At 52.6% G+C, this 24,250-nt stretch overlaps 5 protein-coding genes across 5 annotated transcripts; 2 read left to right on the top strand and 3 right to left on the bottom strand.

Annotated features, from left to right (window-relative positions):
- Nucleotides 1-4,065: 4,065 nt before the first annotated feature.
- TRIVIDRAFT_54541 (uncharacterized protein) lies at nucleotides 4,066-5,557 on the top strand (the record flags this gene model as incomplete). The annotated part of the gene is made up of 2 exons (XM_014103448.1): nucleotides 4,066-4,214; nucleotides 4,297-5,557. The coding sequence occupies 2 exons, from the start codon at nucleotides 4,066-4,068 to the stop codon at nucleotides 5,555-5,557; spliced, it is 1,410 nt and encodes a 469-aa protein (XP_013958923.1).
- Nucleotides 5,558-6,885: 1,328 nt separating this feature from the next.
- On the top strand, nucleotides 6,886-11,476 carry TRIVIDRAFT_208590 (uncharacterized protein; the record flags this gene model as incomplete). The annotated part of the gene is made up of 5 exons (XM_014103449.1): nucleotides 6,886-6,913; nucleotides 6,991-7,142; nucleotides 7,284-10,237; nucleotides 10,338-10,968; nucleotides 11,041-11,476. 5 exons carry the CDS (start codon nucleotides 6,886-6,888, stop codon nucleotides 11,068-11,070), a joined length of 3,795 nt encoding a protein of 1,264 aa, XP_013958924.1.
- Nucleotides 11,477-11,953: 477 nt separating this feature from the next.
- Nucleotides 11,954-14,212, bottom strand: TRIVIDRAFT_29828 (uncharacterized protein; the record flags this gene model as incomplete). The annotated part of the gene is made up of 1 exon (XM_014103450.1): nucleotides 11,954-14,212. The coding sequence occupies one exon, from the start codon at nucleotides 14,210-14,212 to the stop codon at nucleotides 11,954-11,956; it is 2,259 nt and encodes a 752-aa protein (XP_013958925.1).
- A 717-nt stretch (nucleotides 14,213-14,929) lies between these two features.
- On the bottom strand, nucleotides 14,930-16,198 carry TRIVIDRAFT_30992 (uncharacterized protein; the record flags this gene model as incomplete). The annotated part of the gene is made up of 1 exon (XM_014103451.1): nucleotides 14,930-16,198. One exon carries the CDS (start codon nucleotides 16,196-16,198, stop codon nucleotides 14,930-14,932), a length of 1,269 nt encoding a protein of 422 aa, XP_013958926.1.
- Nucleotides 16,199-17,279: 1,081 nt separating this feature from the next.
- TRIVIDRAFT_31312 (DENN domain-containing protein) lies at nucleotides 17,280-20,053 on the bottom strand (the record flags this gene model as incomplete). The annotated part of the gene is made up of 2 exons (XM_014103452.1): nucleotides 17,280-19,583; nucleotides 19,658-20,053. 2 exons carry the CDS (start codon nucleotides 20,051-20,053, stop codon nucleotides 17,280-17,282), a joined length of 2,700 nt encoding a protein of 899 aa, XP_013958927.1.
- Between the last annotated feature and the right edge of the window lie 4,197 nt (nucleotides 20,054-24,250).

A 24,250-nucleotide genomic window follows, 5' to 3' on the forward strand; every position in this document is an offset into this window, starting at 1 on the left:
TGAGCTGTTGGGCTGCCCAATAATTTAGCTGGATGCCTTTTGATGAGCTCTGTAACTACTGAAGCACGCAATGATAGGTAAAGTTGATCTTTCGTTCATTCGCCCGTATCTTGATGCCATCAGTGTGTTCCCTAAGCTGAAGAAGCCAACATCTTATTTCTTCTTTGGCTACATAAGTCCTGGCAATCTATTGTCCATCTTGGCTCTCCTTTTAAGATTAACTTTTAACTTATGTAGTAGAGCGGAATGTCGCTCATAAAGTTCGCTTGATTGTTTTGGAACGATGGGCTTGTATGTTTTGATCGGCGTCAAATTGCTTGAAGAGATGCAGTGAGAAACGAGCACCCATTTTTGAGCTCTATGAGCGTCATGAGGATTCAAAATGAAGTTTCTTTTGGTACCCCGAGGTTTTTTGGGATTTAGCTCCAAGTATGCTGTATGCACATCATCTGGAGGCAGGTATCCGCAATCAGATTAACCGATCGAGGGCTGCCTACTCGTCGGGTGAGGTTGTATCAAATAACGGCGTGTCTCGATATACTCGTGAGTGGTACTCTAGTTAATATTAGTGTAAGAGACATGATCAAGTAAAGTTATTCAGTATGAAATCTGGGACGCTATTGCAGAGATTCGTTCAGCCCCCTTTCAGAAGCTTGAAATATGAATTGGACCTGAAGTTATTCGCAACCTATATACTACTCCTTTTCTGCCACACCTAATTCCGTTCTCAAAAATCGATTTAGATGTAACGTTCTCCCTCTGTGGTGCTGATGTGATGTGGTTTCTGGCATCTGGACCAAAAGGTTTATACGAAGTACAAGGAAACTCGCAAAGTCTCCCCATCGATAATACATCTGCCAAGAGCTGAAGACAATTTCTTTCACAAACTGGCCCAGCCTCCGAGATCTTGGTTGTATCATTGTTGAGAGCCTTGTGCCTATCTATTTCTTTATATATAAATTCTCCAGCGAGGATAATCCAACCAGCCACCACCCAAACTCTGCACGCCACGGAAAGTCCTTCGCCTATAGGATACCCGAATGCCAACCTGATTTGCCGCATTGCAGAACTGAACCATGAGAAGTATCCCGTCCCCATAAGTCGAGTGGCAAAAGTGTTCAGACATTTCCATTCCGATGCGGTCGTTGGGGACTATCGTTCATATTGGGCCTCTGTTTGATCTGTATTAACAAATAGGCTTTCATGATGTGAAATGCGAAACTCTGGACATAGAGATACTGCTCCAGACGTGGCAAGTCCTTCCACAAGCACCATTTCCCCATATCCCATCCCGCCAAGACGGAAGCTATTAGTAGGCATAAAGTCATATCGAAGTTGCCCCTGAGATTTCATATTTATTCAATCGCAACTCTACTGCTTTCTCAGTGTCGAAGATAATTTAAAGCTTGAACTATTATTTTCGCGATATGAATCGAGGGGTTCAAGTCTCTGGACATCATTGAGAAAAGTTATCCAAAGTGTTCTAACGACTTTGCTGAGATGTACGGATCTGAGAAGAACTCAGCCCTACAAGATTCCTCGATCACAGTGGCTAACCTGGATACTTCCAGTGTACCCTGATTAAGTAAATTGTTGAGTTCCGTCGACAGAATCCTAGCTATGTCTTCGAGTGATGTCTCTGGCCGCTGCTCTTTCGTATGAAACTGCATTTCTTCACTATCCAATTCACTTCTCCCTAACTTCAATCTTTTGACAATTAACTCCTAATATTAATTGGACTGCATCATGTCTCTCACTCATGCCAATACGCCGCGACCTCCAGTATGATATGCCCACCAAGCCAGGCAACAGGCGGCCCAGACAACTGGGGTCAATCCCATGCCCACACATTTCGACTGATCATTCGAAAACCATCCGGAAACTCTTCCGATTAAATGTTGACTTCAATTCATCATTGCCCTATGGCTCACTCATAGATTGGACGCCAGATCCTGCTGAGACATTATGTGAAATGAGAAAAAATCGCTGCATAAAGGACCCAGGGTACTTAAATCCCAACGAACAGAATACAATGAATGGAGGCAGTTTGTTTTCCCTGGAATAATATTACCACTTACTCAACATACATGTGATTATTCATGCATTCAACATATCTGCGATCACATATATCCCTCTCCTCTTTGCGGAAAAGGGGGCCTCTATTATCAGCAGTGAACATAGTCTTGAGAGAGTCGTTTCGTAAGTATACAGTAAGCCGCGGATAGGTCGACTGCTCTCTATTGAAGTCATAGCAATGTCCTGGGGACAGTCACTTACTCTCTAACGGTCGACTTTCATCAGGGCAGTGCATTGTTTGGTCAAGTAAGACCAAACTGCCTCTCTGGTTAACAGCCATCCGTGGATGAATCTCCTGGCAGTTCTCAGACAGAACTTTGAAGCAAGTTGCTCCCATCTTTAACATGATCATCTTTTTCATGGAGGCAGCCAACTCATGCAAAAGGTTTCTAAATAGAATTACTTTGGTATCGTGGCATCTCGGCACGATGGCAGAGTGGTCTAATGCGCATGACTCGAAATCATGTTCCTTCGGGAGCGCCTGTTCGAATCAGGCTCGTGTCGTTTCTTTTTTGCTCTTTCTCCTTTTTTATGGCTGGTCATATAACATATTAAGAAGAAGATTATCCATATTCGAGTTTGATATTGCTCTGATGGTGGTTAGGCTAGAGTTGCAAGTGTCGTTTGAGCGCAAGGTGGCTAAAGGTTATCTATTAGACCAGGTACACCTGTTGAATGCCGACTAGTGAAGTCTGCGGTAATACTACTAAGGTAGATAGTTATGATGAATGAAAAGCCGTGTCGTCGGATATACGCTGTTGATTATAATACCTATTCCGAATTCTTAGCGAAGACTAGACAGCCGCTGGACGATTTCTGGAAGTGAAGCATCAAGTTCTTGATAGGCTATTGTGAGATTCTCCCGTCTTGGTGTCGTAACCCGCACTTATTGCCGCTTATTCGGGCGACAGCCGGGCGAAGCTGTAGTGGGGCTGAGGGCTACATTATCTCAGGTTGCGGCCAAGGCGGCCTTTTTGGGAGAAGCGAGGGCGAGAGGGAAATACTCGTAGTAGATGGTCGCGTAAAAAAAAAAAAAAGAGGAGCAAAGGATATCACCCAACGGGGATTGAACAGCTGCTTGGTTTACAGTACTGTGCTTGATTGAGCTGGCGAGTGAGGAGATTAGCTCATCCGAACTGGTCCGGCAGATGATGACAAATTGACCAAAATACTACTGGTTTCAAGCCGAGGTGCTTGTAATTGAACAGCTGTGTTGTGTTGTGTTGTATTCCGCGGGATTGTGCTCCTACTATTCTGCTGGTTCATAGACAGATATTTGTCACTGTCAAGGAGGATTTGCATTTGGACATGCACCAACTATATAGCAGCACATGTCAACACCAAAATGACGTAACGCGCAGCCTCTATGTCGACACGACAGCTCCGTTGAGACACACAGCGCTGCTCTTGCGCCAAAATTCCAAATCCAGCCGCTGTATTGCTAAGGAGGGCGGCCATTATTCAGCGCCTTGCCGCAGTTTTAGTGGCTCCAAGGCACAATCTCATAGGATATCAGAGGATAGCTTGGACAGGACCCCTAGTGGCAGGGCGATTCCTCATCAAGCAGCAAATCAGATGCCGCCATTCGGTGGCCCCGACAGCCAAACTCGTGTAATCACGGCTTCGGCTTGAAACTAGAGAGCCCTTTGGAGCCGAAGCATCTGCCATATTGGAACTAACACCATCTGGTAATCTACTACTCCGTAATCTACCTGAGAGCTGCTAGGGAAACGTCATTTGCTTCCCCCCTCCCCCCGCTTTGGGAGCAACACTTGCAAAATAAAAAACGGCCCCTCCTTCACAACCGCCACCTTCACAACCGCAGTGCTCGAGTATATATAGACGCGCGGGTGTGGAAGCTGTAAATCACACCAATTGTCCATGCCACCCTTCACCATCTTCGCCCGAGCTCAGGCACTAGGCTCCAGAGGGATCGCTTCGAACCGACTATCTTCACTCCATCGCCATCTATCGACGACAGCTCGCGCAATGGCTCCCATCACCAAAGAGACCGACTACCTCGTCATTGGAGGCGGCAGCGGAGGTTTGGGTGCTGCTCGCATGGCCGCCTCCAAGTATGGCGTCAAGGCCATGATTGTCGAGAACTCGCGCCTGGGAGGAACTTGCGTCAATGTTGGGTGAGTTTGCTTGTTTGCTTGCTTGGTCAGGTTATAAACGATGAGATGAATGACGATGCTGACGACTTCTCGTGTCGCGTAGATGCGTTCCCAAAAAGATCACCTACAACGCCGCCGCCCTTGCCGAGGCCATCCACGACTCAAAAAGTTACGGATTCTCCGTCCAGGAGACCGCGCCCTTTGACTGGGGCATCTTCAAGACCAAGCGTGATGCTCACATTAAGAAGCTGAACGGCATCTATGAGAGGAACCTTGGAAACGACAAGGTGGACTACCTGCACGGATGGGGCCGTCTGCTGTCCAAGAACCAGGCCGAGGTGACTCTGGATGATGGCTCCCAGGTGATAGTCAACGCCAAGAAGATCCTCATCGCCGTCGGAGGCAAGCCCACAGACCCCCCTGCGATCCCCGGAGCCGAGCTTGGCATCAACAGCGACGGCTTCTTCGACATTGACAAGAAGCCCGGCAAGGTGGCCATTGTTGGCGCCGGCTACATCGCCGTTGAGTTTGCCGGCATGTTCAATGCTCTTGGCACAGAGACCCATCTCTTCATACGATACAACACCTTCCTGCGCAACTTTGATCCCATGGTCCAAGAGGCCGTTACCAATGAATACGAGCGTCTGGGAGTCAACCTCCACAGGAAGTCCCAGGCCACTAAGGTCGAGAAGGCTGCCAACGGCAAGCTTTCTGTCACATATCGCGACGGGGAGGGCAACGAGAGCACCGTCCATGATGTTGACCACCTCATCTGGGCCATTGGCCGAACCCCCTTGACGAGCGGCATTGGCCTGGAAGAGGCCGGTGTCAAGCTTAATGAGAAGGGATTTGTTGTTGTGGACGACTACCAGAACACCAGCGTTGACAACATCTACGCACTCGGCGACGTTACCGGCCAGGTCGAACTGACACCCGTTGCCATTGCCGCTGGACGCCGTCTCTCACACAGACTTTTCGGACCTCCTGAATTCTCAACCCTGAAGCTCAGCTATGAAAACATCCCATCAGTCGTGTTCTCGCACCCCGAGGTCGGTGCCATTGGTCTCACAGAGCCCCAGGCCGTCGAGAAGTACGGCAGGGACAACATCAAGGTCTACAAGGCTAGCTTTACTGCCACCTACTACGCCATTATGGACCCCGAGCAGAAGGGCCCTACCAGCTATAAGCTTATCACAGCGGGCCCCGAGGAGAAGGTCGTTGGCCTGCACATCCTGGGCCTGGGAAGCGGCGAGATCCTGCAGGGCTTTGGCGTTGCCGTCAAGATGGGCGCGACCAAGGAAGACTTTGACAACTGTGTTGCCATTCACCCGACGAGCGCCGAGGAGCTGGTTACGCTGAAATAAATAAAAAGAGCAGTTGATGGATAAAATAAAGACGTAGTACCCTGTAGATAGCTTTGCATTGACAAGATAGTAAATGGCATATTATTTCACATTGACAATTTACCAGTATTACATACTCCGTACGTGCATTGAAATGGCGAGCTGCGTGCATACAGCTGTGGACGCAAGCTACAAGCTACCTACATATATGGGGCGCTGCCTGCCTGGACGGAATACCATGGGCCTATTAGGTAGAGCAGCATGTCTGGTGTGATGGCATACAAACTGCCCAGGATGCATGGCCGGGCTCTGCTGCGTGGCTATTGGCGACGCACAAGTCACGAGAGACGAATGGAAAACAGTTCGGGACTCGCGGCTACTGCAAGACGCTGCTTGGAGGCTTGGACGAGAGAAATGATTGCTCGCCGTGGCATATATTCCGGGCCTCCCTGCTGCCCCCTCATCTAATAGGCCGCAGTTGGTGACAGCAGCATGCGTCTGGCCTTGCGGGGAAGCAGAGCGTCGAGCTTTGGCGGGCTTGTGGGTGTGTTGCGCCGAAATGCCATTTGCTTGTGTGATGTGTTTGTGCTGTGCTGTGCTGTGCTGTGTTGTCTAATGCCTCCCGTCTTCTTATCTGGATGCATTCATTAGTAGTATCTATACAGTATAATACACAAACAGTCGAGGCCAAAGACGGGGATGAAACAGAGCCTGGAGAGCTGCTCATTTTACGTTTGATTGATACTGGAGATGGGTTCTAGCGCTCTCCAGCAGCCCCCGACGATGCCTAAATTACCTGGGCCCAGGGACTCCATGCCTGCTTGCTTGATTGATTGACATCAATTTGATGCGCGCATGTACTGCCTCGTATTGCTAGCGCTCAATCCCTCGCCGCGGTACCCAAAGGTACTCCGCAGCCGCCGGTAAATTGTGGCAGCCCGGAGACGCTAAACCCGCCACTTAATTTGGTCGAATCAGAGCTCCGGGCAGCTTCACTGCTAAGGCCAAACTGCTGTAGCTCGCCAGCCACCCTCAGGCTGACGACCCAAAACAACCCCGACTTCAACCCAATATACCCAGTTCCGAAAAATCTCCCCATTGCCAGCTGTTCGACTTTGGGCCGCAAAAGTGCTGCGTTTTTTGTCTTTATTTCTTTTTCATCGCTGCTGCTGCTGCTTCTTCTTCCCTTTTTGGCCTTGACGCCATTGCAGCTGCGCATCCTCTGGAGCTTCCTTGAGCCGGGCGTCGTTTGTTTTGCGCCTTCGAAAGGGGACTCGACTCTCTCCACCCAGCGAAGACGCCAACCAGCTATTCGACACACTTCCTCTTCCTAGTGCCTGCGTGCGACAATGTCGGCGGCCGCTGGCGTTGATCCGAGTATGGCTTCCACATTTCTCACAGCTTCCTTTGCCGTTATTGTTCCCCGGCTGACTGGCTGTTCTTCTCTTCTTTAGGCGCGCCGAACCTCAATCTCTCACCCGAAGAGAAGCGCATCTATGGCCAGCTCTTCCGCCAGGCCGATACCGATGGCGTGGGCGTTGTCACCGGCGAGATAGCCGTCAAGTTTTTCGAGAAGACGCGGCTGGATTCACGCATCCTGGGAGAGGTTTGTCGCTCCTTTATACTCTCCATCTCTCTTCTCTCTCTCTCTCTCTCGCTGCCTTGGGAGAGGGGGGTTGATTCGTCACCCCCACGCCCCCCATTTTCCCTGCCCGAGCTAACCGCTGTGCTTTTATCACGACTGCAGATATGGCAGATTGCCGACAAGGAGAACCGTGGCTTCCTCACTCCCGCTGGCTTTGGCATCGTACTTCGCCTCATTGGCCATGCCCAGGCCGGACGAGAGCCAACGCCCGAGCTTGCTCTTCAGCAAGGGCCCATCCCCCGCTTCGAAGGCCTTTGGCCAGCTACCGCCACCTCACCGTCGCAGGCGCAGACGCCCATCCAGCCTCAGGTCTCTGGCGGCGTTCGCATTCCTCCCTTGACTCCTGACAAGGTTTCACAGTATGCCGCCTTGTTTGAGCGTCAAAACCTACAGGTGAACATGCTGCCAGGCGATCAGGCCAGATCCATCTTCGACAAGTCCGGCCTGCCCAACGAGACGCTTGGTAGAATATGGGGACTGGCTGATACCGAACAACGGGGTGCTCTCGCTCTTCCCGAATTCATCATCGCCATGCACCTGCTTACGTCCATGAAGACGGGCGCTCTGCGCGCATTGCCCAACGTTCTGCCCGCTGGCTTGTATGAGGCCGCGACGCGCAGCTCAGCGACCGCTCCCAGACAGTCGCCAAGCAATACTGGTAGCATCACTGCCATCCCTCGGCAGCTGAGTGGCTCGACTCAGCAGCAGAGGACAGGAAGCCCGCTCAATCGCCCGCCGATAGTTGCTGCCCAGGTTACTGGACCCCCTGCGGCGAATAACGACTGGGCCATTACTCCGGCCGACAAGGCAAGATTTGACCAGATTTACCTCGATTTCGATAAGACAAACAAGGGCTTCATCACCGGCGAGGAAGCCGTGCCCTTCCTCAGTCAGTCTAATCTCCCCGAAGACACGCTCGCCCAGATTTGGGACCTAGCGGACTTTGGCTCTCAGGGACGGTTGTCGCGCGATGGGTTTGCCGTTGCCATGTACTTGATTCGCCAGCAGCGCAGCAACCGGGCAACTCCCTTGCCCAGCACTCTGCCCACAAATCTGATCCCGCCGCATTTGCGAACCCAGAGCCGTCCTGCTACCGCAGTTTCATCGGCCTTTGATCCCACGCCGGCCCTCACCCAAGCCGCTCCGCCCCCGGTAGCTGCCTCTGCCCCGCCAGCGCCCAAATCTGCTCTCGAGGACTTGTTTGGCCTTGACTCTTCCACTCCCAGCCCGGCGCCTTCGGCCCCGGCGCAGACTACAATGTCCACGGGAGGCTCAAATGCTGATCCATTCGCCGGTGGCATCAGCGTGCTCCACACAGCATCTTCCCCCGGCAAACCGTCATCCCCCGTCGGTGTGACGTTTAGGCCGTTCGTGCCATCCTCCTCCTTTGGCCGTGGCTTGGCTGGACACCCTGGAGCTGAGGCGGCGCGGCCGCACACGGCTTCAGAGGACCTCCTTGGCGATACTGATCCCGAGGCAAACAAGAACATCTCTGATGAGACAACTGAGCTTGCCAATCTGTCAAATCAGATCGGCTCTCTGACGAAGCAGACGCAGGAGGTTCAAACTAAGAGGGCCACGACTCAGCACGAGCTGAGCCAGACTAACTCCCAGAAGCAAAACTTTGAACAGCGATTGGCACAGCTGCGACAGCAATATGAAAAGGAGGCCCAAGATACACATGCTCTTGAGGAGAAGCTTAGAAACTCGCGGGCCGATACTAAGAAGTTGCAGGGAGAATGCATGACTCTGGAAGGACAGCTTCGAGACATTCAGGGCCAGCACCAGCAGGTCCTGGCTGCCCTCCAGGCTGACCAGCAGGAGAACGCCAGCCTGAGAGAGCGCATTCGTCAAGCGAATGCTGATATCGCCGAGCTCAAGCCTCAGGTTGAAAAGCTCAAGCTGGACGCCAGGCAGCAGAAGGGTCTCGTTGCAATTAACAAGAAGCAGTTATCCACCACTGAGGGAGAGCGCGACAAGCTCAAGGCAGAGGCCGAATCTCTGGCCAAGAGCGCCGAAGACATCTCTCGCCAGATAGAGACGGGCTCGCCCGTGTCTACCTCGGCGCAGATGGCTAGCCCTGCGCTTTCGACCTCTAGCGGTAACAACCCCTTCTTCAAACGGTCCGCCAGCACAGACATCATGGGCGTGTTTGGGCCGCCACCCCCGAACAGGGCCTTTTCCGACAGGTCCTTTGACGATTTGTTTGGCCCCGCCGGCCCCGTCAGCTCCAGCGGCACTCCCCCGCCAGTTGCAGCATTCAAACAACAAAACACGGGGCAGTCATCAGTTAGTGTTGGATCCTTTTCTAACAACTCAGGGCCGACTCCCAATGTCAGCCGCGTCCCAACGCTGAGTGCTGAACCTCCTGCGCCGCCAGAGTCCAGACAATTAAGCTCGAGCTTCTTGCCGTTCCCCGAGCCTAACGAGTCACTGTCTTCGTCGCGACAAGTGTCTCCCCCTACCTCCTCACGCGCCGAAGGCTCGGCGTCCGGCTCATTCCCCTTCACCGGCGGTGTGACACCAGGCGCCGCAGAGGCCAGGACTCCTGCGGCTGCGGCTTCCAGCGAAGAAGAGGAGAAACATGACAGCGCCAGCGCGACCCCCGTCCCGGCCGCTCAAGGCGATAGCTCGCAGAAGCCCGCGGAGGGAGAAGTCCAAGATCGATCCGGCTCTTTTGACACTACTGACCATGCTAAGGCCAAGGCAGACTTTGACAATGCATTTGCCGCCTTCACCTCAGCCAAAACCCCCAGCAGCGGCGCAGACAAGGGAGCTGCTGCTGTAAAGCCCCATAACGCCTTCGACAACGCCTTCGACACAGAGTTCCCGCCCATTTCGGAGCTTGAGCGGGACGTGTCTGAGTCTGACAGTGAGAGGGGAGGCTTTGACGACGATTTCGCCCCTGCGTCGCCAGAGAACAAGGCCAAGGAGAAGCAGGTTGCTTTGGAGCCAACTCCGGAGTCCCACAGACCAGCTGCCGAAGCCTCCGACTTGAACGCCCCTTTGTCGCCATCTCAGGATACAACAGCTACCCATGAACCCGAAACCAAAAGGTAAATGCGCGGAAATGATTAATATGCCTTTGTCTTTGAATTTCGATGATGATTAGCCGTTACGTTTGCCTGCCATCATTCACTAACGCTAATTCCACAGCGCGGAATTACCTTCCTCTCCCGCCACGATAACCAACAACCATGCGATCACCTCTCCGACCTCCAACACTGATGATATCTTTGGTTCCAGCACAATACCAGCACCTAGCCATCACAACCCACCTCCAGCTACCAAGGGCGCCTTCGATGACCTCGACGATGATTTCGAAGGCCTAGAAGATGCCAAGGAAGGCTCCGCGGATGACGACTTTGCCAACATTTCTCGGTCTGGGCTGGACGACTATAACCCCATGTTTGATAGCAGCCCCCCGGCTAGCCAGGCCAAGAGCGAGTCTACAGCATTTGGCAACGAGAGCAGCTTTGACTTCATCTCATCCAACTCAGCCACCAGCGCCCCTGGCCAGTCTAGCAGCGGACAGCAGTCTCACGACTGGGACGCCATCTTTTCTACACTGGATTCGCCCACCGTCACCCCAGCACAGCCTGTACAAAGCAACAACACTGGCCCTGCGAAAGAAGAGACGGCCGAGTCCCGCCCCCCGGCTCCCGGACGTGCTCTCACGGAAGCGGGAGAGCATGATGACCCAATCCTTAAGAACCTGACCAGCATGGGTTACTCGCGTCCTGACGCTCTTGCTGCACTCGAAAAGTATGACTACAACCTGGAAAGAGTAAGTTTTTCTTTTCTGAAGGAGATGGATGAGTGGGAAAAAGTTCTCAATAACTGACTTGTCTTTTCTTAGGCCGCCAACTTTCTTGCCAGCCAGTCTTAAAGGTGAATCGAGAGCGGGGGAGATAACCCGTCCTTAATATCGGGCTTTGGCTTTCCATCGTGGTGTAGGAGAAAAGCATATTACCGCATAGCAAACACCGTTCGTTCATTTATCGTAAGGGGGCTGGGGCGGGGACTTTGAATTTCTTTGACATTGTTTTTTATTTTCTTCAATAAGGGGCCAGGTTTTTTTTTTTTGTACAAGGCCGTCGCAGTCGCGCTCTACTAGTACGTCTCGGATCTTGGGAAGGGGTTGGAGGGGAGGAAACACCAACATAAATCGATCGCTAGTCCTGTTCTATTACAATTTTCCTTTTCCTTTTCCTTTTCGTTTTCCATTTGTTCTATTTTCTTCTTGAGCTGTATTGAAGGATATGGGAGGGAGATTGTCGTTCAGCAATTACAGGGATACGACACATGCATTCATCCTTTCTTAAGGGGATATGTCGTGGTGCTCGGGTCAATTTTTTTTTTCTTTACTCTTGTTCTCTTTTCTTACTGCTATCATCTTTTCATTCATTATGCCCGGATTGACTTTGATGTGTGAGATATATTTCGACTCAACTCGACTCTGATAAGAATGCTCTCTCTCTCTCTCACTCTCTCACTTGTATAACATGTCCACCGACACCCATAGAAACGCTAATATAGCACACATGTAAACATTTAAGTCGTGATAAAACCCTTCCTCCTCCACGTAAGATAATACTTCTCCATGCATCAGCCATTCATTTCACCAGGTTTCTCAAAAATGTCCTCCTTCAAGCCAGCCGCACGTCGTACTGTTCCCTGTGAACCCAAAGGCCTCTCTTTCCGCTTCCCTGCCCAGCTGCATATATACATACACCGTATAGAGAGTTTGTTTAGTTTTTTTTTGTTTTGTTTTACTTAATCTTGGCCATGACTGTCTCTGGGCCTCTCACAATGTCCATTTGTGCCGCCCTCGCCTTGACAGCATTCAGCATGCTTCTTTCAAAATCATCCCTAGACCGCAGCACGGCCTCGACCCAACTAATCTGCAAATCCCAGTACGCAGTCTTAAAGTTGGCAAACGCGTCCGCCACAGAATCCTTATCCACCGACAACAAGCCCAAGAAGGGCTCGGTAACGCGCCACGTGTCCTTGATCGACATGGCGACCTCGGGGCTGGCCAGGTTCGAGAAGTACTCGAAGGCGGTGGCGATGTCGTTGAAGAGCTTGTCGCGGAAGGGATCGGTGCGACGGAACTTTGCGCCCTTGTTGCGCACCGACGAGAGGTACCGTACGAGGAGCTCGTCGGCGAAGATCTCGATGAAGATGTCGATGAGGGAGTGGTGCAGGGCTTGGCGGTACTCGCCGACGTACTCCTCAAAGGTGACGACCATCTGCTTCATGGCGGTGTTGCTGTACCACTTGGGCGTGAAGAAGTCGGGCATGACGCTCCCAAAGTCGACGGTGAAGACGAGGTGGGCGAACTTGTGGATGCACCAGGTGCTAAAGTCGACGTAGCCGTCGCGGAGGGCGTTGAGCTCCTGTTCGGTGCGCTCGAGATACTGTGGGCTGACGTTCCTCTCAAACTGCTGGCGGAAGCTGGACAGGTAGCCGAGGCGGCTTTCTTCCTCGTTGTCGTCGATGACGCCAATCTGGTCGTTGGCCGTGGCTACAAGCCAATCCTGCAGCGCCTGGAAGCCCTCCAAATCGGGGATGCGGCCGCTCTCGTAGCGCTCAGCCTCGTCGTCAAGCATGCGCTGCCACGACTGCTGGCGGGTGCGTAGCCGTAAGAACATGGCGTCGACAACACCTTCAACCACGTCTGCACGCTGCGAGTTGATTGCCGCCTCGACCTGCTCACGCAACATCCTCCACAACGCAACGAGGTTCTTGGTCCGGAAATAGCCATACTCGTCCTGGTCCAAGTTGGAGCCCTCGACATTGCGATCGGCAAAGTCGCGTTTCTCTTGTTCAAAAATGCGGTCAATCCATTCGTCGAGGAATTTGATAATGAGCTGTCGAAAGTCGCGAACAAGCTCTGCCTCGCGATTATCAATGACGTGTGGTACCAGGTCTTCCTGCTTGAAGCCTATCTTGGACATCTTCTTGTAATACTTCTCGGGGAAGCTGACGATGGAGAGTGTGTGTGCAGAGCTGGCTTCCGGGTCGTCCACCATACCGATCAAGAAGTCGTGCATCAGAACGTGATAGATGTCTGCGTATGTCTTTGCGATACGCCACTTTTTGGGCATGAGCGGCGTCATGCCAATTTTGACGGCATTCAGGTCGTTGAAGAACCACTTCATGGTCGCCTCTAAGCTATCGGCATCGTCGAGAAAGTCCTCACGGGCTTGCTGGAACTGTTGCTCGGCACTGACTTTGATAGCTTGCATGAACTTGTCTTTGTAACCGCGGACTTTCCGAGCGCCATCTGTGATGCCCTGAAATCGGGCTGCCATTTCCTCGTGATCCTTGAGTGCTTCTTGCAGAGCCATTACACGCTGGTCGCTCTTCTCTTCCGCCTCCATGACAACGGCAAAGCGGACCACCAGGCCGTTGTTGTCGCTGACGACGAGGTTGATGAGGTTCATGGCCAGAATACCGACGTGCTCGTCAAACCAGTCGATTGTATCGTCCAGCCTTGTAAAGTAGTCCTCCAGCGTCGACTCCAAGCTCGGGTCCTCTGCCCTCTGGATTTGCTCCATGGCGTCGTCTCGTATGTTTCGAAGCTGCGTCAGCTCGTAATGGCACGGCAGCAAGTTCGGCATGTTCTCTTTATCCTCGTCATCCTCGGCCAGCATCCTCTCGACCACGGCCAGGCGTTCGTTAAACGTCTCGAGGTTGCGTCTCATGGCTTCGACGGCGCCAAAGTTGCGGTGCGCCTGCGATACCAGGTTGATGCTTGCAAAGTCCTTGATCATGGTCTGCGACTCGGAGCACAGCTTGTCGATCTTCATCATCTCCTCCTTGATCTGCTGCACCGCCTTCTGGCCGTCGCTGAGGCCATTCATGCCGGACTGCGTCGTCTCGAGCTGCTCCCGGAGCCCATTGCGTAGCTGGCCATCGACTGCGCTCTTCTTGCGCGAGAGCTCGAGCTTCAGTGAGGGTATCTTGTCTAAATCGTCCGGGTGCCGCAGCAGATCCGATAGTTTGGGGACCGGAGCGTCGTCCATGGCTGGTAGGTTTGGGGTGGCGATAGGGGAGAGAAGGGAAGAAAGGGAAGAAGGGGGCTCGAGGTGTGTTAAATCATAATGCGCAGGCTACTATGAGGCGAAAGAAAGACGCACAAGCGAGGTCCAGGGAGGAGTGTAGAAAACCAATCGCAATTGTCCCCCTGTAGGCCCAGCCCCCGCGTGATGGCGCGTGTTGAAGGCGTGGAGATGCGTTGGCCGAAGAATGCAACGAAGCCAAAGTTGTGACGATGCCGTCTGAAGAGTTGCGTACTCGTACTTGCTTTGGGTGGGAAACAGGAGGTACTGGGTACCTTTATTGGATGGAGCTTAAGGCACCGAGGCTTGTACAGGGCACCAAGGAGAGGGTGGGTGGGCTATCGACAGCACCCCACGCTGCTACTGCTGGGAGGCACTAAAGCACAGCTACCAAGCCCCCTGTATTTTGAACCCGCCGCGGGGAGAATCTCCAGCATTCGAGGCCGATTAGCAACTGGCACAAATGACAACGAGACTACGCATTGCTTCCAGCTTTCATCAAAAAATAATTAAACTGTTATGTAATTTGGCTAGTTTATGAAAATAGCCTGTAAATTTATCCTGAATAAAAGCCAATGTCTAGATCAGATGAAAGGAAAGGGCCAGCAACCCGGTGCTAGCTAATCAAATCGTTATGCCAAAAGACGCCCTCGAACATTCCCATTCCTTGTCTCACATTACCTAGTCACTGTCAGATCCCGAGCTGCTGGTAGACTCGTCATCACTGGTATCATCTTCGTCCTCGCTCAAGCTTTGCTCGGCAATCACGTCGCCAGCTTCATCCGCGCCTCCATCGCCTCCAAGTTCGCCCTCTTCGATGTCCTCCGCGTCACCTGGTCTTCTCCGTTTCGCAGGTCGGTTCATACCCTTTCCTTGTTGTGGAACACCTTTGCGTTTTGCGCCCCGTTGTTGCTCTTCAAGGGACGGGACGGTATCTTTTGGACCCAGAACAAACCCAGCCGGAAGAGCTTCCCCCTCGCGCAAGACATATATCGCCGGAAATTCGAGAACTTTGGTATTAGAAAGGATATTTCGAAGACAGTCCTCAGAGGGAAGTGGTGTAAGGGTGACCAGCTGGCTCGATCGCTTCTGGGCGCTCTCAAGGAAGAATTGAAACTGTCGTCGCTGCAACTCGTCTTGTTCTCGAGGCCACGCGTCAATTGATGCCGTTCGAATCGAAATCCAGCCGCCTGTCTGAGGGTCCTGGAGAGAATCACTCGCCAAGTGCCAATGCGCAGTGGAGGGATTCTGCGCAACTCCCCTGAAGGATCGCTTTTGCACTTTGCCTTCTGACTTCGATTGGCTTTCCAGTAGCGCATTGTATCCCACGTATAGCGGCACATCGTCCGAAAGCTTTGAAAGAAGTCTTGACTTGTCCGTTTTGTTCGTATCGGTAAGGCTCTTCTCGAATATGAACCACTCCACTTGCCAATTGACCCGACCAGACTTTCGGCTTATCGTGGTCTGGTTTTCCTTCTGCCTCGTCATGCCTTGGGGTGCGGACACAACTACTGTGTTCAACTTCTTAAGTTTGTTCGCAAGCAGCTTGTCTACCAATCTCTCTTTGGTTTGTTTCAAGACCCTCGTCACCAAAACCTTTCTCTTCCTCCCATCTCTGCCCACCTTCCACCTCACCTCCTCCATCGTCAGCGGCCGTAATTCGTCCTTTTGTATTATGCCTTTGTCTTCGACCAAGACCCGCTCCGCGCGTTCGGACGCCATCTCGATGCCATGCAGGAAATTGTAGTCATGGTCAACGCCAGCAGCGGTAGCCAACTTCGATTTGGTGACATAGGCGGTTTGGTCACGTTCGCCGCTGCATTGCGACCAAGCCTTGTGCGTCGTGATGCACTTCAGTGAACAAGTCGCGATATTGCAGCGGGGGCATTTGTATTTCGGAGCGCAGATATGGCAGATGCCGCAGAGGGAGGTGAGTACAGCGTCTGCCATGGTGTGAATCCTGCAAAAGGAGATGTCGCGAACTTCTTTTTTCTTGAAATTTCCAGGGAGTCGATGATGCGCAGCTCTTATCGGATTTTTTCTTATCTTAGTGAGATACGTATGTGGGTCTAACATCACGCTCTGCTAGTCGCCCCAACTTGTAAATACAGGTATCTTCAACTTCATTTGGATCACAGTGCGCCAAGTTTCTGGCCGGCATATACGCTATTGAGAAACAAAGGATCACTCATATTAAGACCTATAAATACATTTCACAAAACGACAAACTTTTAAACATGCAATTACAAAGCATCTACAGAACTTCCAAACAGTCTAGCACAGGAAACTGAAGCCACCATTTCACAAAGTAAAGAAAACACAGCAGGTCAATGAGCGAGAGACTCAATTGTAAAATCTTGAACTATCAAGTGTCATAAGATCCCCAAGCAGGGAAAGAGAAAGAATAATGTTAGTCATGAATAAGAAGAGATCCTAAGCCTCGATGGCGCCACGCAAGTCATCAGTCAGCCTGCCATCACGAGCTGTTCCCTTCATCTAGAATATAGTAAAAGATAAGGATAATGGTAGAAAAGGGAACGCAAATGAACGGAAAAGAAAAGAACGCCGTGATCCAAAGCAAGGTTGTTTTTATCCAAAGCCGCCACAAAACAAGAAGCTGAGCATATCTGCCCACGAAGGCCGGAAACGCTCAAGATACAAGGATATATAGTTTGGATCGCCGTATCGAAGGAATCAAGACAAAGAAAAGGTAGGGATGCCGCACAGGCATCCGCAATAATACAAAGGTTGCGGCTAGATTGGCAGGGCATCACTGATGTGTTCGGCTTCAGGGCTGTCCTCTTCCTCAGAGACTACCTGCTCGGCTTCCGGTGTGCTCTCTTCCTCAGAGACTCCCTGTTCAATTTCAGGCTTGTTCTCTTCTTCAGAGACTCCCTGTTCAATTTCAGGCTTGTTCTCTTCTTCAGAGATCCCCAGATCGGTTTCAGGATTGCTCTCATCAGAGGCCACCTCCTCAGCTTCAGGCTTGCACTCCACATCAGGGGCCCCCTGCTCAACCTCAGTCTCACCTTCATCGGAGACTGCCGAAAGCGCTGATTCTTGCTCCAGAAGATCGGTGGAGAAGAGACTGCGACTGCTTCGAGACGAGTCCGTGGTCGCTGGAGACTCCGACCTGATCACTTCGGCCGTCATCGAAGTCCTCTTCATCGTCCTCGACAATCTTGGTTGGTATCTCGTCTCGAATAGAGTACTGTTGACTGGCGCGCTCTGGCGTTGTGGCGGTTGACGCAAACGATAGTGCAGTGCTACTGCGGTTGGGGATGAGATCCGGCGTTGGTGGTATAGAGCTAGGCCTCCCGGCAGTTGGTTGTAAGCGAGAACTCCCCTCGCCAGCGTCCGAGGTGGCGGTAGAGCGGGCGTCCTCACCATCATCACTATGAGCAGTCGATAGGCTGCTGTGGCGGCGGCTAGCACGTGTGCTGGCTCGAGATTCGGCATCCTGGGCAAGCTGCAGGCCGTCAACGGCAGCTTGGCATTGGTCCGCAATGTTGCGAACGATGTGGGCGATGGCGTCGGTCTTATCCTTCAGGTGGCGATCGGCCATGTCGGCGAAGCTGGAGGCGGAGAGCCGGTTGCTGCTGCGAGATGGTCGCAGAGCATGGGCATCAGAGCCACCCTCGACTTCGTCGGATTCATAGCCAGCCTCGACCTCGCGGATGAGCTCATCCGGCTTGGTGAGAGACTGGATGAGATGCTCCATGTGGTGGCTCTGGCCACCAATCAAGCTGCGCAGGTGCAGAACGACGCGGCGAGCCTCGTCACGCTGGCGCATGATGGTGGCATTGGTGTGGTGGAGCTGAGCAAGCTCCTTCTTGTTCCTCTTGCGCTCACGCTCGAGTTCTTCTGCGATCTCCTGCTGCAAAACAAGGGCCTCGAGGGCATCATCGCGCTGCTTCTCAGTGCCAGAGAGGCGAGTGGTGAGGCGGCCGTTGTCGTCCTTCTGCTGCTCAATGAGAGCAGCAAGGCGACGGTTCTCTCGCTTGTGGCCCTCAATCTTAACCTTGAGGTCCTGGGTCTCCTTGGTGAGCTGCTCGGCAAAGGCCTGGAACTTGAGGAACTGCTGCTTCCAGCTTTCCAGCTCCTCCACGAGGTAGTTATTCCGCTTGGTGACCTTGCCAAGCTCGGTGTCCATGCGACCCTTCAAGTTGATGAAATCCTGCCATGCCTCAAGAGCGTCTCGAGAGTACTGGTTCCTCTCGCGGACAATCTCGTTAAGGTGTCTCATTGACACCTTGGTCATGAGAGGCTTCTTGACGGAGCCACCAAAGACAGCCTTGATGCCTGAGTTGCGACCCATCTTCTCGCACACATGGTCCATGACAGCCATGATGGCATCCTGGTTCCACCACTCGGGATCCTGGATGGACTCAACCTCACCGCGCATGACAATGATCTGACCGGCGGGCACAAGCTTGCCACCGCCATAGGCAGAGCGAAGGTGCTGGGGAACGCCGGAGGGAGTGACATCGCCATTGAGGGCTTGGGTCAAACGGGAGACAAATTTGTTGCGCTGACCAGGAGTCAGAGCAGTAGGAGGGCTGGATGTGAGGACAAAGTTGCGATCCAAGTCGATAACCAAGGCATCAGTGGGAGCCGTGAAAAGGGACCGGCACTCAGCGGTCACACCCAAGATGTAAGGACCAGGCTCTTGGACGAGCTCCTTGGCATGGCGGGCGTGAACCACGGGAACATACAGGCCGCTCCATTCAAATACTCGCACGCAGTATCTCACAGTCTCCGAGGCGATTGTGAGCATAGCCGGATAATGACTGACAAAGATGATACGGCGAGTGGGAGAGATGGCAGCTTCAATGACGCCAACAATGTTAGGGATGGACAAGCAGTTGAAAAGGGGCCACATGGCAAAGTTCTGGAATCCGGTAGGGGATGAGGGGAACTGGTAGCAGAGGGCATAGTCCTTCATGTCGATGCGAACAAGATCGTTCAGCCTCGGGGCCGGGAAGCTCAGGATACGAGAAACTTCCTCAGCGTGGAACAGGTTAGTAGCCTTGTTCCAGTGAATCCACATGCCACGCAGGTAATCGCCTAGAAGGTTGTACAGAGGGTAGCGGGACAGGAAAGACAGGCAGTAGGGAATCCAGTACGTCTCCTCCGGGTTGTCATAGTAGTCGTTTTCGGTCCTCTTCCTCAAGTCACGGATGGTCTCGGCCCTCTTCTCATCGGCCCGCGACCAGACGCGCAGGCAAATGCCATAGAGCGTATGAGAAGAGTCCTGCTGGAGGACGAAAGAGTGGTGAGTGCAGTGGGGTTGGTTCCGGCCAGTACAGATTTCAACATCGTGAGGGAAGCAAGCCTGTTTAGACCAGTGTTAGCGGCGCATGCAACGACACAATGTGTACCATATGAATATGGCAGTATCAAACATACCCTCATAGAGGCGTGCAGAGCCCGCGCAATCTCGTTGTCCTGCTCAAGACGGGGGCTGCTGCCTAGGATCTCGGGAAGCCAGAACTGTCCAACAGCGCCCTTCATGTGGGTGATTTTGCCCTGGGCGGGAGTGGGAGCCTTGACCCATTGAGAGGGCTCTCGGCCGACACCGCAGACCATGTAGGCATGAGTGAGCGTCTTTGGGGTTCGCTGCTGGGGCTTCTGGGTCAAGGTGGAGGGAATTGGCTGGGTGATGCGGGAATGGAGCGATGAGGTACGGCTCGGTATCATCATGGCAGATTCGGCGCCGGCCTGGTCGCGGGTGCTGGGCCGGCCATCACGGTCGCCAGTTCGGGGGCGCGTAAACGAAGGGTGGGTGTTGAGAGAAGGAGGCATGGTGACGGCTTCGATATCGTTCTCAGAATCGGGCTCCCATAAACACTCTTGCTCTCAGTCGAAGGCGAAGAGAAGAAGTTGAGCTGGAGGATCTCAGCGGGCCATCCGAAGAGCTTCTGGATCTCACGGAGATTTGGATGAAGGGAATGACGGTTCAACAGGCGCTTGATGCCTGGAGAAGAAAGTACGCAGAAGAAAGAAAAGGATGTTATCGGACGACCTCAAGTGGTCCGTACGAAGAAAAAAAGAATCCCGTACAGAACGGGAGAGAAACAGCAAGAGAAAGAGAAGAGTCAAGATCAGGCGACGTGAGACAAAGCGAGACACGGGAAATAGAAAAGGGGACCTCTGGTCTTGGACGAACGGGGGGGCCATTCACGCTGCAGCTAGCACGCCGTAGTGGTGGCAGTTAGCGGAGCAGGTACCTGCGGCTGCTGCAACTGGAGCCGCTGCAGCGCTGTCAGGGGCACGGCTACACCAGCAGGGGGGGCCTGGGGCCTTCTCCACCCGCTGTGATTTTTCCCTCTCGACTTGGTATTAGCCAAAACCACTTCCCCAATGGGCATGGATATTGGATAATTGGACAGACGAGACAAGATATGATGGGCATGATGGTGCTACGGACTAGCACGGAGGACGGAGCACAGCCCAAGAGTAGTCGGCAATAGCGTGCGCGGCGCGATATTAGTTGGCCGAGCTGGAGTGGCACAGAAGGGGCGCCATTGCTGTATGTCACAGCACAGTACAGCATCGGCCTCGCATGTCGATTCAGCTTCGGCGGCCATGCATGTCTGATCAATTCTTGTGCTCCTGAGACGCCTAGGGCGCAGGGAGCATCTCCTGCTGCGTGCAATCTACCAGTACTGTGGCATCGAGTGCGGCTACCAGTGCTGTCTGCACGAGGCCGACAGGGGTGTCTGCATGGATCAGGGGTCCTGGCTCCAATGTAAATTGAGCTGCCCAAGGGCCAATCACGGCGCCCGGAAGCCAGCATCTAGACCCCAGCGAGAGAAATTCGTCTCTCGTAGTGCTAAGGAAAGGGGATCGCGGCTTGGCTGCGGCGCTGCGGCCGACATGGTGAATGAATCAATCCATCGCAGAGCTGTCTGTCTAGAGCATCCCTATGGTCCGTAGAGGTACAAAGGATTAGCAACGTAAGCAACCTAGAGACCAATTGAAACCTACAGAGGACACTGAACAAAGAGTCTCACCCGATGGCTTTGACGAGGCTGGGAGGAAGGGAGAATGCAAGGGAGAAGAGCCAGCCGATTGCGCATCTCGGTGTACTCCGCCGCAGGTACTCCGTGCGGATTGCCCGGATCCTAAGCAGCTACCAGCCGTGTGACGAGCACTCGTACAGAGAGGATCAATAATTTCATCTTCTGCCTACCAAGTACTGTACGAGTACTCGGTAGATGCAATGTCCATGCGAGTATGGCGTGCGGAGCTCCCCCAGTACTGGCAATTCTACCGAGTACCTGCTCCATACCTGTCACTTGCTTGTGCGAGTACACGGTAATAAGATAAGTACTCGTACAGCAAACAGGGCAGATTGCTCATCGTCGTCGCTACCAATCGACGCAGCCCTTCATCTCCTCGACCCCAGCCGCCTGCATTTCGTCACCAGTTCGACGGCAGGGGGGCCTGCTTGCTCCCAACTGATGATTCTGAGCTTTGAAACTCCATGAGGGCGAGAGTATGGAGTACATAGGCGACATCACAGGGCACAGATTAGCACGTTGCGCGCTCCCTACAGGTGCTCCGTCCTTGTAAGTGCTCGCCTGCATGATTGCATGCACCTAATACAGGCAGACACACGGGAAGAGCATGGATCAATATAGTATGCATTTCCTCCCCCCGTGTGCCTGCATACAGACAGGTATGGCGCCATGCATATCGCACCCATCATTGATACCGTGACTTGTGGGGGGCGGGAAGATTGCCAGAAGAAGAATGCCAGCAACGCTTCCATTCCGTATCCGGGCCCATGGCTCTCGAAATGGGTGCAAGCAAGCTTTCAGTTGAATTATACTTTAGTGGCACCTACCGAGTATATTAACAGCACACAATCTTGGAGCTTCTGTTCGCTCAATCGGTGCTCTCCTTGCTGGAGGCCGATGTCGAATCCAGACCATCCTCGTCCATCAAGCATATCCCTTGCTCGGCCTGTTCAAGGACTGCCAACATCATGTCGCACCTTTGACAGCCACAATTGGCCACGGCCAATAGTCTTGCCCTCGCCAGCCGTAGCACAAGTCACCCTGCAGAGCCCGATGTACCTGTAGGGTCTCGGGTAGCCTTCGGATGCATGGCTGACGTCCGCGTCAAATACTTACTAGTACGAGGTTGTATTACTACAGGTACTAACAAAAGACCTTCTCGTCGCAAACGCCAGGCGCTTTCTACGTATTCTTGTTCCAAATATTGACGCCCGTCTTCTCGTACGATATCAGCAATGGCCCTCAACGCCGAGCTCAGCTGGCGGTCTGCCCTCGAGGCCTGGACGCATCGCACCGATATCCGCGGCGTGCTATTCTGTTCCGCTCAGGTCTGTGCATGGGATTGCGGCAGTTCTAGCGTGCCGTTTGCTCAGCTTTCTGAATACTTGTACAAGTACAATCTTTACTGTACAGTAGCTGCCAAGCACCAGTTCACAGGCACATGCTGTCAACTGTCAAAATGTGACAGATGACAGATGGAGACGCAGGGACGCAGGGAGAGCCGAGAGGCGTCACCTGCTACATATTGCATGCAACCTGAGTCACTCAACAGATGTAAAAATAAAAACATCATCCTGGGCTGCAGACAATACGCGGGCTCCGCATTCCAGTTGTGTTTCGCATGGCGAGAGATGCTACTGCGGGTGTATGCAAGAAATGCCTCCAACAATGCAAGGGACGACGCTGGTTTTGCTTTTGATCCCGTAAGATAACGGGCAACAAAAGCAAGGAAAGGAAGAAGAAAAGAAGAAAAACAAGCCGTTTGAAAAGGGACAAGGACCAGCCAACCTCCCGATGTCAACTCAGCTGAAGTTGAAGTGGCTCCAATGCTGGCCTGTGCTGCCGATCAAGTGCTAGACCGGGCTGTGAAACCATCGCGTTTGCTGTCCCGTGTAACTGATGCATCTACTGTAATGCCCCCGTATGGCATATCTGCGCTTAAAAATAAAGGCGAGTGTAAGGTCGAAAATTACCTAGTGGTATTCTGTATTTGGTAGATTTGACAACACGAGCATGGAATCACTTAGTTCGTTGGTTCCACGTGGTGCCAGTAGATCATCCTTGAGTTGTCGCCCTATGATTACGGCATCTATACCTTTTCCTCAGCTTTCAGAGGGCAATTAGGCACTGATACGATACCTATGAGATAGCAGGTGATAAGACCAACGCCGTACTGCCTTTTGATTTTGTACTGCCTTAACCTACCTCTACTTGTAAGTGCCCGTGTACGTGCATTCTTGTACTTTATGGGAGCTTTTCGGAGTCGCTCTAGGAACCTACCCTACGTAAACACTGGTGATTCGTGATTCGTGCCAGCTTCAACGCGATACATTACAAGACTGCCAGAAGAACAAATAGATACATAGCTATGGTTAAGACATTAAATCTTCTCTGCAGTAGATGAGGTGTTATGAGATTGCAAAGAACTGATGGCCAAAGGACTACCAGCAAATAATTGCGTACCTTGATGCATCTGCATAGAGCTGGCGATGGCCTGGGGAGGGCTAAAAATGCTGTGAAATTTTGCCACGACACAGCCTCCCAGTTTTTGCTACGTACCGCCATATACATCAAATACATTGTAACATTTGTCCCGTATTCGCAAGGTGACAGCGGAGCTAGAAATGCTGTGAAACTACAGTCGCCTACATCAAGGCTTCAAAGGCTGGCTTGGGAGAGTTAACAATGCTGTGAAAAGGTCCTTGTCATCACACCACAGTAATACTACGCGCTGATAGGTAAGTTAAGGCTCAAAGCTGACTTTGGGGGGAAGGGGGGGGGGGGGGGGCGCTAAAAATGCTGTGAAGAAAAATATTTCGTTGTCTAGAAGAAAGTATCACGTTGTCTAGAAGACAGATTTAGGCTCTAATGGTCATCATCAGGCTCCAACAACGGGTTATACCACGCACTAGTACTAGGTATATGTAGCCTTCGTTCAATGTTCGCCAATGGAACGGATGGGACTTAGAATACCGCG

The sequence above is a fragment of the Trichoderma virens genome (genome assembly GCF_000170995.1).
Source record: "Trichoderma virens Gv29-8 chromosome Unknown TRIVIscaffold_4, whole genome shotgun sequence".
In the NCBI taxonomy this organism is placed as follows: domain Eukaryota; kingdom Fungi; phylum Ascomycota; class Sordariomycetes; order Hypocreales; family Hypocreaceae; genus Trichoderma; species Trichoderma virens.